This window comes from Anolis sagrei, chromosome 2 (genome assembly GCF_037176765.1).
Source record: "Anolis sagrei isolate rAnoSag1 chromosome 2, rAnoSag1.mat, whole genome shotgun sequence".
Taxonomy (NCBI): Eukaryota; Metazoa; Chordata; class Lepidosauria; order Squamata; family Dactyloidae; genus Anolis; species Anolis sagrei.
In genome coordinates, this window is record NC_090022.1 from 17,390,088 (window position 1) to 17,406,225 (window position 16,138).

The window sequence follows — 16,138 nt, forward strand, 5'->3', positions numbered from 1 at the left end:
CATCTATGGCAAGCATCCTCAGAGGTTTTGAGGTCAGACCTCACAATCTCTGAGGATGCTTGCCATATATGCAGGCAAAATGTCAGTAGAGAATGCCTCTAGAACATGGCCATATAGCCCGAAAAACCTACAACAACCCAGTGATTCCAGCCATGAAAGCCTTTGACAATAAAGTGAATGTAATTTCTGCTTTGAAGGGTACTTCTACACTGTAGAATTAAAAGCAGTTTCATCCCACTTTAACTGCCATGGTTCAATGCTATGATATCCTAGGAGTTGTAGTTTCACAAGGTCTTCAGCTTTGGCTGCCAAAGACAAAACTACAACTCCCAGGATTCCATAGTATTGAGCCATGGCAGTTAAAGCGGTGTCACCGCATCATCACATTTACTAAATTCCACTGAGCCCTACACTTAAAATCAAGGAAGCCGCTCTTGTCCTCACATTAGTTTGGCTTCAAGTGTAGGATAGAACATTCTTTGCTTGTTTTAAGCATGAGGGCCAGCATTCTTTTAAAACGTTTCATGAGGTGATGGAGAAGTGGATTTTTTGAAATCACCTGGATGTTTGGCCATTCCTGTAATGTGATGGCATTAGTTGCTCCCAGGTTTACAATGAAACATTTCCCCAATTTGTCGGACGATAAATTGTGGGAGGATCCAAAAGTACCCTTGTTAGGGAAAGCATGACTTTTGTCTCCCCGAGTTGGTAGGTGGGGCCAAATCTCTGCAACGTGAAAGAATACTGACAGGAGAGATATTTAACAGTGTGATAGAAGATAGGGAAAACATCCATTTCATTAAAAAACTGAGTAAGACTGAGCTCTTCTCTGCTCTCCTCTGCCACACACTTCTCTGCCTAATGTGATGAAGTGGCCAATCTGTATTATTTCTACAGTTTAAATGCATCCAAGAATGTTTGTTTTTCAGTGTGCAGGCAGTTCCCAAATTACAAACAAGATAGGTTCTGTAGGTTTGTTCTTAAGCGGAATTTGTATGTAAGTTGGAACAATTACATTTTTAAAGGGTAACTCCAGCCATATTAGCTTTGGAAAACATAGGGAAGGGTTAACATCCGGTTAGTGTTTGTTTTGCTGTCTGTGCCCCTCTTCAGAAGATTTCATCTCACTTTTTGTCCCTGTGATCATTGGAGTTTGTTGTGAAACAAGAATTGGTGACAAAGCTTCAGCGGAGACCCCTTTCCCCCATGATAACTCTTTCAGGAGTGAATTTCCCTTCCGAGGGGCAGATTTCTCTCACTCCCTGTTGTGTAACTGAAAGGACTCCTATCCCTTTAACGATTATGTAAATGAGGGAGTTTCTGCAGGTATTTCTTTGTGCACAACCAGGTGACAGTCAGTACCTGCTGGCATGGTCTCTTCTGAGGCTCTTTCTGTTCCAACAAACCCATTCAAAGGTGATGTTATCATATGTATTCACTCAAAATATTAATTGTAAAAAAAGGTTAACTTTCTTTCTGAGAAAGATCTGTAATATCCTGTTTTTGAGACAAAACTCACAGAAGTAGAGTGTGAATCCTCTCATGATGGAGTCTTTGTCACAATTATAAGGATGTTTTATTGTGAGCAGAATGAAGTTGACTCTGTGGTGTGCTAATCCTTTCTGTGCCAGTTCTTCTCGCTTCTCCTTCTACTTCTCTTTGCTTTCCTTCATCTCTCTCTCTCTCTCTGTCTCCAACAGCAAATGTCACTCTGGATCCAGACACAGCGGGTCACAGGCTCAGCCTGTCTGAGGATCGGAAAAGTGTGAGAATCATGGAATACCATCCTTTCACATACAAATTACCGTTCTTCCGTTCTCGTTCTGTGTATCGTCAAAGTGTGAGGCATGAAGCCAAGACTCAAGACTTGCCTGACAATCCTGAGAGAATCATTCCCGAAGCGTATGTGTTTGGACATAAGGGATTAACATCTGGCAGGCATTTCTGGGAAGTTGTTGTGGGAGGGAAAGGAGACTGGGCTGTGGGGGTGGCCAGGACGTCTGTCAGGAGAAAAGGCTTTGTTGACATTGCTCCTGAGGAAGGGATCTGGGCTGTAGGCAAATGGAGAGGTATGTATCGTGCTTCCAGTTGCCCTGATAGTCTGAATGAAAAGACCAAGCGGGTCCGAGTCTGTCTGAACAAAGCTTCAAACCAGGTGGCCTTTTATGATGCTGATACGGGAGACCGGATCTGTGTATTCTCAGATGTCCCCTTCTCCGGAGAGGAAGTTCTCCCATTCTTTTACGTGAGTGGTAATGGCCACCTCAGAATCTCATCTTAAATTTATTTTATTTTATTTTGGGTACTTTTACCCCGCCCTTCTCAACCCCCGAGGGGGGACTCAGGGCGGCTTACAAAAGGCACAGTTCGATGCCTATGCAAAAATTATACATAGTGTACAAAACCATAGTTAAAACAATTATCACAGTTAAAACAATCATAACAATCAATATACATCACATCATATAAAAACTATTCACATGCTCAACGTTCATCTTTCAGAGTTCCAAATTCCATTCCATTAGTCATTTCCTGGCCATTCTCAAAGTCCTTTCTTTATCTACATGATTGTCCAAATGCCTGGTCCCAAATCCATGTTTTCAGTTTTTTCCTGAAGGAAAGGAGTGATGTCGCTGATCTAATTTCCCCGGGGAGCGAATTCCACAGATGGGGGGCCGCCACCGAGAAGGCCCTGCTCCTCATCCCCGCCAACCTCACTTGTGATAGCGTCGGGGCCAAGAGCAGGGCCTCCCCAGAAGTTCTTAGACTCTGGGGTGGGACGTAAAGGGAGATCCGTTCGGACAGATACACTGGACCGGAGCCGTATAGGGTTTTGTAGGTCAAAACCAGCACTTTGAATTGTGGTCGGAACTGGATCGGCAGCCAAGCTTATTTCACGGGAGGCAAGCAGGCAAGCTTATTTCACGGGGCTTGTTCTCAATACCTGGATGATAATAATATAAGGGGTTTATTAAACTCATCTTGGAAAGTGTTTTTAAAGTGAACAATGTTTTTTAAAAGTTTTAATTTTTTTTAAAAAAGATGATTTCATTGATTGTATTCTGCCATGAAAGCTTTTGAGAGAGAATCTGCCTCAAATGTTTTGATGAATAAACATAAATTATATGGAAGTCAAAATATTTTTCTCACTGAGTGAGCCTGTTTTCCATTTCCCTAAAGTCACCCAGGGGGTTTCACAAATCAGTCTTCAAAACTCCATTTGATTCATTCAACTCTTACTTTCATCTTCCATATAATATCCTGCCTCTTAAAAAGAGAGTGGCACATTAATATGTCTTTAATATCATGGAGTTATCTTGTCAAGATCTTATGAGAGGGGAGTTTCCAATGCTTTCCCTCTGAAGCTGAGAGAGAGTGTCTTGGCCAAAGTCATCCCGTGGGTTTCCATAGTCAAGTGGGGATTTGAATTCTGATCTCCAGAACCATAGCCCAAAGCTTAAATCACTGCAGCATGCAGGCTTTAATTTGCAGATCTAGTTCTAATAAAAGATACAGTTTTCATGATCCCATAGCCTCAGGTTGCTATGTTTTCAGGATAGGAATAAGGGCCAGTCAAAACGTTAGGCATCCAAAAGCATAACACAGCAACATAATGCTTATTATTATTTATTTATTTACCTTGCTTATATACCGCTGTTCTCAGCCCGAAGGCAACTCACAGCGGTTCACAACAACAAGAGACAGCAGAATTCAATGTTACAGTATAAAAGCAGTTATCAACTTAATACAGTTGCACAATTAATAAACAATAAACAATAAACAATTAACAGTTACTACAATAGCCATTCACTATCGTTTCATCATCAAAAACATGATCCAGATTCGTCATCAAATGATCCATTCCAGTGTTCATTAACCAGTCATTGCACTCATTATTCGAACGCCTGCTCAAACAGCCAGGTCTTCACTTTTTTGCAGAATACCATTAGAGATGGTGCTAGTCAAATGTCGGTAGGAAGGGCGTTCCACATCCGAGGAGCCACCACTGAGAAGGCCCTATCTCTCGTCCCCGCCAGCCTGCTTGAGAAGCAGGCGGGATTGAGAGCAGGGTCTCCCCGGAAGATCTCAAAGCCCTGGTGGGTTCATAGGCAGAGATGCGGTCGGATAGGTAGCTTGGGCCGGAACCGTTTAGGGCTTTAAAGGCCAACGCCAGCACTTTGAACTGAGCCCGGTAGCAAATCGGTAGCCAGTGGATTTGGCGCAACAGGGGGGTTGTATGCTCCCTGCGCTCCACTCCTGTTAACATCATGGCTGCCGAGCGTTGGACTAATTGAAGCTTCCGAGCCGTCTTCAAAGGCAAGCTTATGTTATTGTGCAATCTGTATGGGAAGGATAATAATATTGAGGATAGTTTTGATGGTGGTGTGAGTGAATTAGGGAACACAGTTTAAGGGAACACAGTTTTGGCCTCCCCAGGACACGAAAATCGCAACCCAGGAGGGCCGGCAGTCATCTGCAACCCGGGAGAAGAAAGTTTAATGGAAAGAGAGGTTTGAGACAGTAAAGAGATGCAAAGTAACACTATGGAGAGGAAAAAGGTTACAATTGATTGATACTTTTTATTGGGGGGATTAGTTACAATATTAGGAAGGGGGGAAAGAGAAGAAATTAGAAGGCTCCAGAGTTGCAGCTGCTGCTGTGGCCACGTTCATGCAATTGGCCCAAGTGGGGCAATGAAGAACTGAGGAACTCCCTGCTGCAGGTCGGATCAGCTTGAAGGCAGGGAGTTCCAGGTTCGTCCTCAAAATGGCTGTTTCATTAGAGAAACTGTTGTTTTAGTAGAGAAACAGCTGAAAATATAAGTTCTCTTTTTACTCCAATTTTACATCAACAGCAGCAGGAGGTCTGATTTTCACATTTTTCCAAACCAAATATTTTCTTTGCTGAGAAATCTGCACCCCATTGTAAAAAGTTGGAGTGCATTTCACCCTGTGTGTAATGCTCATGTAATATTTGTTCTTTACTGTAATTCTCATTATCCCTCTCAATCCTTTTGTGTGTGTGCGTGTGTGTGCATGTGTAATTCTTACTAGTACTCCAGATGATCACTTTGCATATGGTGAACTTTATGTAACTTTATGAATTAACCTTGACAGTATTTTAATTGGTATGTGGGATACATTACATATTAGGCTTGTACTTACTTAGGCGATCCCTCGTAGCCTGAGAATATTGGTCCTCCAAGTGCAGTCTCTTGGCGGTGGGTCTGTAGGTGGCTGTGGAGCCCTATTCTTGATCCGCATGTTCCCCCGCAGTGAGGACATCAGTTTTCAGGTGGAAGTCCCAATCAGGGTTGGCTTGACATGCCTTCCTCTTGGCATATTTCTCCTTTTAGCCCTCCATTTATGCCTCTTTGAATTCTGTAGCACTGCTGGTCACAGCTGACCTCCAGTTAGAGTGCTTAAGGGCCAGGTCTTCCCAGGGCTCGGTGTCTATCCCACAGTTTTTAAGGTTGGCTTTAAGCCCATTTTTAAATCTCTTTTCCTGTCCACCAAAATTACATTTTCCATTCTTGAGTTGGGAGTATAGTAACTGCTCTGGGAGATGGTGATTGGGCATTCAGACAATGTGGCCAGTCCAGCAGAGTTGATGGCGTAGGAGCATCACATCAGTGCTGATGGTCTTTGCTTCTTCCAGCATGCTTGTGCATTTGTATAGAATCACTATCCATTTCTGTTTGTTTCATTCATAAGTTCTCTGTTTTCTTTTTTGCGCACCTTCTGAAAACAATCACTTTTTCAAATAGGCGTTTTCGTTACACATCCAAAAATACAAACATTTTCAGTCCATTGCCACTAATGGGAGCACTTCCTCAGTCTCCCCTTCCTCTCAATTTTAGTTAGATGTGTGAAAATTGCCACACATGGAGGGCACACTTACCACTCATAGCCCACCAAGTTTTATAATGTTTGGGTCATCCCCTGATTTTGGTATTTTTTTCTTTCTAGAAATATAATCTCCTTCAAAACTTTTCCCTCCCCATCCCCATCCCTAACGCCCCCCCCCCCCCCCCCAAATCTGGCTCTGGCCTTTAATTTTCCCAGGAGCAGCAGCAGGAGGAAGGGAGGGAGGCAGGACAGGGAGCACCATTTTGCCCTACCAAATGTCAAAGGTGCACTACCACATCACACAGCCCACCAGTACCCAGTCCCAATTTTTCACTTTCTTCTTTACTACTAATAAAAAAAACCAGCAAGCCAATCAACTCCTTCTAAAGCTTTTGCAGCAGCCAGCAAACAAGCATTGTCCCCTTATTAAAAACACTGATCCATTGGGAAAATGAATGACCTTTAGCAAAACTATCCAATGCCATTATTATGGGAAAACATGTTTTGGAACATATTATTTCATGTCTTAGTGGTTCAGAGCAAGTCGGTCATCAACATCAGCCTCACTGCTTCAGAAAGGTGAGGTGTTGATGGTGGCAGAAGCCCCTAAAGAGCACTAGAGGGGCTCAGGGACAAAGCGAGAAGAATGGCTTTAGATCAAGGAGGGGAGGTCAAGTTAGTAGTTTGGGGTTTTCCCTTTTGGTTAAATTGCTATTAAAATAATATAATTATCTTTTAAAAGTATTTTGAGAAGGAAAATAAAGGAGGAGAAAAAAAGAGTGACAAAGGCTCTCTGAGCAAACCAAATATTTAAAAATATTTTTAAAGTAAAGGAAAGAAGGAAAGAATGAAAAATAAGCAGCACTGAGCAAAGAGGTCTTCTCCCCAAATCACCCAAGCCTTGTGTGCCAGCAGCAACACCCGGGACAACCCACCCTCCCCATTCAAAACTCCCTGTTCCTTTAAATAAAAGTAAAAAGAATTAAATAAAAAGGAGAAATAAATAAAAAAGAAGCCAGCAGCCAAGCTAAGCCAAATATAAATCAAGGTCAAAGGCAATTGCAAGTGGGCAGGCACAGGAGTCAGGCAGCAGCAGCAGACGCACACAACACAATGAGCGGAGGAGGTGCGCTCACTCCATAGACTCTGCAATGCATGCCCATGTGGCGGTGTTCTTCTCTTTTGATTGGCCCAACAGGCAGGACTCTGAGGGAAATAGCACATGGCAATCCTCCTTGGTCTGTTGTGAGGAGTGCCACATGGGCAAAAGAGCAGGCAAATAAGCCGTACCCACTCCTGCTTTTTTCGTTTTGATGTTATTTTTGTTCTGGGGAGGGGGGTTCCCATTTTGTGCCCCCATCTAAAATGAAAGGAATGAATGAAGGAATGAAATGGGAGAAATGGGTACTGCACACACCTCCATTAAATATCCATATTCAGTAGGGAGACAAAGGCCCGCAGTTTGAGGATGCCAGCTAGAAGTGTTGATCTTTCTCATTCTTCAAATGGGCAGGAGCAAGGCGTCATTAGGGTGAGCCGCCCTCCCAGTCTCTCAGTCCATGTGTCTACTTCAGCTCTAAGTGGGCTGCTAATAGTTTGTTCCTATCTTTATGTCTTTAATATTTATTTGTTATTCATTTTCTTCTAAATGTCTTCTTTTGGCCGCTGCCTTTAAAAAACAAAAAGAAAGCATCTTTAGCTCCTTTCCTCCATCTTTTCTTCCTCCCTTCTTAGGTGAGAGTAGGCAGAGAGTACAGCTATTTTGAGAGTAATGTCTGAGTTCAGGATTCAGGAAGGGAATATTGGCATCTCTGACAAATTTATCCCCATTTTAAGGAAATGTGTGAAAGTGGTATCTAATGGCATAGTGGCCATTCTGTGCCAGGGGGGAAGGCTAAAAGGAAAAGCTTTTAAAGTACAATAATGATGACAATACAAGGGCTCATTCCTTGGAAGAAGACAGAGAGAAGGGTTCCCGATCAGTCACACATTTTGAGCTGCAGGAGGGGGAATTATTTGTTGAGGAGGATAAAGGCATCTCTGTAGCTGCCTCATCTTCAAGCCTTTTTCAGTTGGAAGATTTTGGCACTTGGTTTGCAAGAGGCAACTAAAATATTAGAATGTCTAGTATTTCTGATCAAGCAAAGCCTGAGGATCTTCCTCAAGAGGTTGCTTTCCAGGGATGGAGGCAGAAACATTGTCTTTCCAGTGATGGAGGCAGAACCTCGGGCGACTGTTTCCCTTAGTTTTGCAGAGGTAAATGTTGGAGCCATGGGGATGTTTTAAAGTATTTGTTAGAACTCCCCCCCCCCCCCCCGCCCACAAACTTTCTGTTCCTTTTTGTATTCCTTATTGCTTCAGTTCTAGATGAGTTACTTTCCTATCATCAGCTGTAACATGTACTGACGAACATGGAAGTCAGGTTCCTGGGCATCAGACCATGGGAGGACAATTCAATGCCGTCAACACACAACATAGGGAATACATTAGAGCAACATTATTCAAGAACCAAAACATTCTGTTGTCGAGGGCTTTCATGGCTGGAATCACTGGGTTGCTGTAGGTTTTTCGGGCTAATGGCCATGTTCTAGAAGCATTATCTCCTGACATTTCACCTGCATCTATGACAAGCATCCTTGACGCCGGTCAGGGATCTCTCCCGCTGGGAGACCCCCCACAAAAAGAGCTCGATATCATCCTCAGAGGTTGTGAGGTCATGTACTTTATCTACTTCCCTGGGCCTATGTTCTCCCTGTTGTCCCAGCCCTCTTGTTGTTATGCAGCACACCTTGAAAATAATAGCTCCAGGTCCCACCCTGACCATCAGGTAGGCCATAGTTGCACTTTACCCATTCCACGGCCCTGGTTTACTCTGTTGTGCCAACCCAGCCCTCTCATAGTCGTCAAGGCCCACTTTGAAATCTTAGCCATTGGAAGCTTAGCTGCCTCATGTAATGAATATCAGATTGGTTTTAATTTAAATATGTATGATTGTTATATAGTTTTATGTTTATAATATTTTTTGTATGTTTTTATGTCGGTAAGTGCAATGCTTACCATGCTGGAAACCGCTCTGAATCCCCTTGGGGAGATAGATATGTATAAAAATAAAGGTTGTTGTTATTATTATTATTATTATTATTATTATTATTATTTGCCCCAGGAAGGCCATGTGGTCTCCACCATTTTAAGGATTTACAGAGGCAAAATGTAGCTGCATGAACTTTTTAACTTTTAACTTTCTTTAGAAGATGAGATTTACCAAGACTTTTCTATCAAAAATGTATTTCTTTTTACTTTAATAAATCTCTTGAACCTAAAGATGGACTCTGCAATCCTCAGCCATTCTAAAGGCTAAAAGGCTATTCCTGCTCATCACATGTAAGTTTCTGCTGGTTACGGTGTTTATTCTCAGTACTCTGCTATATTTTGGAGGAATTACACCTAACTGAGGGTTATTTTTGAACCTAACAGCTCAGATTACCCAACAAGGAGAAACAGTAAACTTTACACAGACATAGCAAATTTGTAACTGGGCCACTCTGAGTCACTCTGGTTGTGGAAACCTTATATTGAAAGGGAAGCGAAGAAGAAAGGTTCTGTGAAACATCTTGGGGGAAAATGGTTTCAAAATCCATGACCAAGTATGAAGATCTTATTGAAGTTCAGGGTACCTTTGTTTTAAAAACAAAATTTGTATCTGTGCCACTGAATGACTGGATAGGACTGATGGACCTACCAAAAGTGGGAAGGATGGAGCCCCCAGTGGTGCAACAGGTTAAACTTTTGTGCAGGCAGGACTGCTGACTTGAAATTTGGGTTGCTGATCTGAAGGTTTCCGGTTTGAATCGGGTAGAGCGTTAATGAGTTTCCTCTGTCAGCTCCAGCTCTCCATGCAATGACATGAGAGAAGCCTCCCACAAAGATGGTAAAACATGAAGAAAAAAACATCCAGGCATCCCTTGGGCAACGTCCTTGCAGACAGCCAATTCTCTCACACCAGAATTGACTTGCAGTTTCTCAAGTAGCTCCTGACATGAAAAAAAAAGAGACTTATCAATACTTCCCTTTCTGTCCACTATTGATATGAATCAGGTTTGTGTTTACACCAAAAACAAACTTGGGAGTAAGTTAGATGCCACCCTGGATTTACGTATTTAGCTGTTGGACACAATTTTAAATCTTGTATTTTGAGAACAAAAATAAAACAATTTTATTCACTACTTTAGGTGTGAATTTAATATTTCCCTGTAGCAAAATGCATATTTGTGGTTATATACCATATTTTTTGGTACAAAAATAAAGGTTTGAGATTATATATTTTTTAACTCTCTTTATTTCCAAACCTACTACATTGTAGCAAAATATTATACCCTATTATAAAAAATACTATGGAGCTCCCGGTGGCGCAATGGGTTAAGCCCTTGTGTCGGCAGGACTGAAGATTGACAGTTCGGAGGTTTGAATCTGGGGAGAGTGCGGATAAGCTTTCTCTGTCAGCTCCAACTTCCCATGCAGGGACATGAGAGAAGCCTCCCACAAGGATGATAAAACATCAAAACATCCAGGTGTCCTCTGGGCAACATCTTTGCCGATGGCCAATTCTCTCACACTAGAAGCAATTTGCAGTTTGAGGAAATACTCAAGTAGTAGGTGTACTCAAGTTGTAGGTGTAGATGAAAGAAGAAAGAACTCTGTGGGTTTGCAATGATTAGTGAAAACCAGAGATAGAGTTTGGGGTTTCTTTTTTTGGGGGGGGGGCATTCTCTGGAGTTTTTCATGCCAGAAAAGGGTTGGAAAGAATAAACTTGTCAGTTTAGGATATGGACAGGAACAAGGTGAGCAACTCCATAGATAACCCTCTCGTGAGAACCTTTATAAGTTGCAGCAGCAAATAAAATATACTTTGCAATTGTAGCAAGCTTCTGCTTTCAGACCTGAGCAGGAAATTTACTTACAACTCTTTCATTTTGTCTGGACCTGAGCTGCTCCAAACTGGAGACTCTCCTCTTTGTTTCCTGCCTGGAAATAATCAATGAAAATAGAAAATTTAGGGACCTAACAATCTCAGGTTAAAATGTTTTAAGTTATATGCTGGGTTTCAAAGGATTTTAAGGGCATGATTAAAATAATTATTAGCAAACCATATAATGATAATAATTGCTTGTGGCATTGGAGGCCCTGGCAGATTGAGAGACAAGTGCTTTAAATACATAAACCCACTGCTGAAATTTTACTAGATCTCTGGTGCCTTGTTTTAAAAAGGAATGTGCTTTATCTAGAGACATGTTCTCCAAGGTGTTCCCTCCCAGTTAAGTGCAGATGTTGGTATGCTGAGAGAATCATTTACAGGAAATGCTCTGCAAGTAAATGCAAAGGAAAGTGAAAGCAATTGTGTTATTTGTAAGTTAGACATGGCTGCTGCTAAAAGGGCACACAATCTCTTGAGGGATTTTTGTGAAGAAGCCACTTGTCTTGTTTGCCTGGATTATTTCAAGGATCCTGTGACCTTAAAATGTGGGCACAACTTCTGCAGAGCCTGCCTGACCCAGACCTGGGAGAAGTCAGGCAACCCAGAGACCTCCTGCCCTCAGTGCAGGGAAATCATTTCACCAAAGAACCTCAGGACAAATCAGCAGCTAGCCAACTTTGTAGAAATAACAAAGAAACACAGTCCTCAGGGGCCCAAGAAGGCAAAAGTCACAGGGAGAGTCTGTGAGAAACACCAGGAGCCTCTCAATCTGTTCTGTACAGATGACGAAACCTTCATTTGTGTAGTGTGCGGCAGATCCAAGGAGCATGGAGATCATCGAAGGATTCCTCTGGGAACAGCTGCTCAAGACTACAAGGTAAGAAACACTTGTGGAGTTTGAGGAGGGAAGGAAATGCCTTTGGAAGCTTCCTGGGAAGTTCTGTGAAGATGCACTTGCATTCGAAAATCTTATCACTGGGCTCGAAATAACAATTTCTTGCCTGAAGTGGGGGAGAAGCCATTATTAACCCAAGACTAGGTATGTGTGATGGTAAAATGGAATTTAGTCACCTTTGCTTCCCACCTTTTATTAATGGGTTAATCTGGTTAGAAACCTGAAAATTATAGGATTTTGGTAAAATTATATCTCTCTGGGGGGCACCAAATTGAGACGGTGAAAACAAAATTTCTCCCTGCAATTTAGACTGCCTTGTAACCCCTTGAAACACTGCTAAAGTGGCTGCCAGTCTGTTCTTTTAGCACATCTGCTGGAAAAAAACTGGAATTTCTTTATAAGAAAAGTGAAGTTTCCTTCTTCCCATAAAAGTAGATAAAAGTATCTGTATTGCTAATGTGGTTATTTTACATCCCATATTGTATATGAAAGACCTCAAATTGATAAACCGGGAAGGGCAAGGGTCTAGAGCACATGTAGTTGCTCTCACCACTCCAAGGATCTTGTCCATATCCTCAGGCTGAACAATCCATCAAAACCATACAGACAGATGTGTCAAGAGCATATGACCTCACAACCTCTGAGGATGCTTGCCATAGATGCAGGCGAAACATCAGGAGAGAATGCTTCTAGAACATGGCCATATAGCCCGAAAAACCTACAACAACCCAGTGATTCCAGCCATGAAAGCCTTCAACAATACATTGACCTCACATTAAATTGTAATTTCTAACCCATTTTATAAGTGACCTGTTTATGGGTCTAAAGTTTTCTAGTAACTTATAATTTGGTCCCAAAGAGAAAAAGACAGACACTCCTGCACTGTACATAGTGCATGGCAGTGGGCAAACATATTTTTCAACTGCTCACTTTCTGTCTTTCCATAGAATCATAGATTTGGAAAAGACTCCAAGTGCCACTCAGCACAACCCCCTTCCATGTAGGAAGACATGATCAAGGCACTCCTGACAGATGGCCACCATCACATTTTCAGGCAGCAGCCTATTCCACTGCTGAATAGCTCTGACCACCAGGAAATTCTTCCTAATATTTAGGTGGAGTCTCCTTTTCTGCAATTTCAATCCATTGCTCATTGTGTCCTAGTCTCCAGAGCAGCAGGAAAACAGACCTGAACTTTTCTCAATATGGCATCCCTTCAAACATTTAAACATGGCTTTCGTGTCCCCTTTTACTGTTCTCTTCTCTGAGTTAAACATAACCGAGTTGCTACTCATAGGGCTTGTCTTCCAGGCTTTGGACCATTTGCCTCTCCCAGCTCGCAATCTCTGGACACATTCCAACTGGTCAATATCCTTCTTGAATTGTGGTGCCTAGAGCTGGACATAGTGTTATTCCAGGTGAAGCCTGGCCAAAGCAGAATGTAGTTGTATTATTATTATTATTATTATTATTATTATTATTATCTTTGTTTATACCCCACTAACATCTCCTGAAGGACTCGGTGCAGCTTACAAAAGGCCAAGGCCCTCAATAAAACAACAGCATAACAAATACAACAATAAAACTCATAAAGCAAAACAATAAACATTAAAGCAATAACAATAAAACATTAGAACAGTAATACCACAACGCATTTAAAACTAAGGCTGGGCCAAATGTAATGAATAAAATTTAAAAAGTGCTGGACATGACGGTGAAATGGATAGGTTTTTAGAGGTAGGTGCGGTGTGCAGACAATCTTAAATCTCTAGTAAAGTGCATTTGGGACATGATGCTGGGAGTTTCCTATTCTGGAAAGGCACACTGGAACAGCCACATCTTCAAGCTCTTCCTAAAGACTATTACTTCTTCGGATCTAGGTACTGTACTCCTATTGATGTAGCCTAGAATCGCATTGGCTTTTTGAGCTGCCACATCACATTGAGTTGAGTTGAGGCCTTCTAAGACTCCTAGATCCCTTTCATATGTACTGTTTTCTTTTTGCAAATAAAAGACAACAGCATAAATATAAACATACTGGAACAATAATGACATATGTATACTAATTACATGTCAATCTAAAATAAAACTTAAATACACACATTAGTTTCAAAAGATGGCTTTCTGCTTCTCTTTTGTTGGTTTCTCTATCTTGTTTAACATTTTTTCTTCCGCCTTACATACAGGAAGGTATTTACTTCTGCTTGTTTTTACATTAACAAATGAATATGCCAACCGTTTATATCCCAAATCTGTACAAATTTTATCTTCTCTCTGCCCCGGAGTGTGGTGGAGGCTCCTTCCTTGGAAGCTTTTAAGCAGAGGCTGGATGGCCATCTGTCAGGGGTGATTTGAGTGCAATATTCCTGCTTCTTGGCAGGGGGTTGGACTGGATGGCCCATGAGGTCTCTTCCAACTTTTGATTCTATGATTCTCTTCTATGATTCTATGATTCTCCGTCAGAGATGTAATAAGTTTTCCTTTGAGAGATACATATAACAGTTGGCAATGTCTACATAAATGATGGACCTCCATTCTCCTACACATAGGTCAGGGGCCTTTGATGTGTCCCATGACAGTATGTATCACCCTTCCATTTTGAGTGATGGAGCAAGAAACATCCACATCGCTCAGAACTGAGGTGACTGGTCCTCCCTGGATGACCAGCCAAGAAGGACAGGGATTATGAAAGAAGGTTGTTCACCTTCCTTGTCCCAGCAGTTTGTCCACATCAGTGGTACTCACTAATGGAAACAGATAAATTCTATTCAAAGATATTAAAAGAACTGGCAGAAATAGTTTTGGAATCACTTTGAGAATTCCCAGAGAACAGAGTACCAGCGGACTGGAGGAGTTGTCCCTGTCTTCAAAAATGTGTTTCCCAATGGCTCCTCTTGTATTAGATGCATTGATTATCTCCAGATGTTTCTCCTTTTTCTGTATCCCATTGATTTCACTCAATAAAAACCTTTTAAAAAGAATCAGTGATGGATGACAGGACAGAGGACAGATGACAGGACAGAAGACAAATTTTCAGATGATGCCCCAGATGACAAAGTCCAAAATGACTTATCATAATAGAGAGCTGGGTCAAAACTAGGAAAACGAATTTCAACACAGAAAAATGTATTGCATTGTACTTGTATATGTGTGTGTGTGAAGGCTGTTACCTTCCAGTGAAAACTGAATGTTTGTTTCTCTGCAGGTTTTGATGGGTCTTCGTCAGGATGATCTGGTGAAGGAGAAAGAAAAGTTTCTGGAATATAAAGCAAAGACAGAAAAAGAAGCCCAAAACCTACTTGTAAGTATAGGAGTAAATGTGATTACAGAAGGAACACAACTCTTATAAAATGCAACTTCGTCATATAAATCTTTGGATGGTGTGAGGACTGATCATAAATCCCACACTGTGATTTTGAGTGAGTCACCAACTCTTAGCCTCAGAGGAAGGCAAAGGCCACTCACCCTCTGAATGCATCTTGTCAAGAAAACCCCTTGACAGTGTCACCTTAGGGTCACCATAAGAGGGAAGTATCTTGAAGGCACACAACAAAAACAACACAAGAGAATCTTAACTGATTGTTTGTCTTGAACCCTCTATTGAAATTCCTCCTCCTACACAACCATTGATGAGCCAGAAGCCCTCTCTTTTTTTATTTCAGCAACTGTATTTTAATGTGATACTCATTTACTTGCTTTTCTTTCTGCTCACTGCAGAAGCAGACAAAAGCAAAAATTGAAAAAACAATGGGAGAAATAACAGAAATACGGCTGTTTCTGGAAGAACAGGAGAAACATCTCCGGGCCCAGATGGAGGAGCTGGAGAAGCAGATTGTAAGGAAAAGAGATGAACACTTGGTCTTCCTTTCCCGGGAACAATCTTCTCTGGAAAGTCTCATCCAGGAAATGAAAGAGAAATGTCAGCAGCCACCAGCAGAATTGCTGCAGGTAAGACTGGGCAAAAGAAACCAGATGTGGCTAAGAGAAAACTAGATACAAAACTGTAAAGCTTGGAAGTAGTTTTTCTGGCATGGACAAGATCCATTACAAAATATTTGCTCTTTGTTTATTATGGAATTAACTAGGCATTTTTTATTAAGCATGGCAGTCTGCCTTACAGAGAGAGGTCAACCCTCCTGTTCAAGGAGCTCCACTGGCTGCCGTTTATTTTCCGAGCACAATTTAAGGTGCAGGTGCTTACCTACAAAGCCCTGAACGATTTGGGACCAGCCTACCTGCGTGACTACATCTCTGTCTACGAACCCACGCGTTCACTTCGGTCATCTGGAGAGGCCCTGCTTGTGATCCCGCCTGTGTCGCAAGCGCGTTTGGTGGGGACATGAGACAGGGCCTTTTCTGTGGTGGTCCCCCGACTCTGGAACACCCTCCCAAAGATCTTAGACAGGCCCCTACACTGGCAGT

The 16,138-nt window shown here is 42.0% G+C and overlaps 1 protein-coding gene across 1 annotated transcript in view; it reads left to right on the top strand.

Annotated features, from left to right (window-relative positions):
• The window catches only part of LOC132765253 (uncharacterized), a 71,189-nt gene that overhangs the window by 11,566 nt on the left and 43,485 nt on the right, over window positions 1-16,138 (top strand). Inside the window, exons 6-9 of the mRNA XM_067464748.1 lie at window positions 1,701-2,245; window positions 11,162-11,698; window positions 14,922-15,017; window positions 15,434-15,694. Of these exons, the coding sequence (XP_067320849.1) occupies window positions 1,701-2,245; window positions 11,162-11,698; window positions 14,922-15,017; window positions 15,434-15,694 (1,439 nt within the window). The remainder of the gene's footprint in view (window positions 1-1,700; window positions 2,246-11,161; window positions 11,699-14,921; window positions 15,018-15,433; window positions 15,695-16,138) is intronic.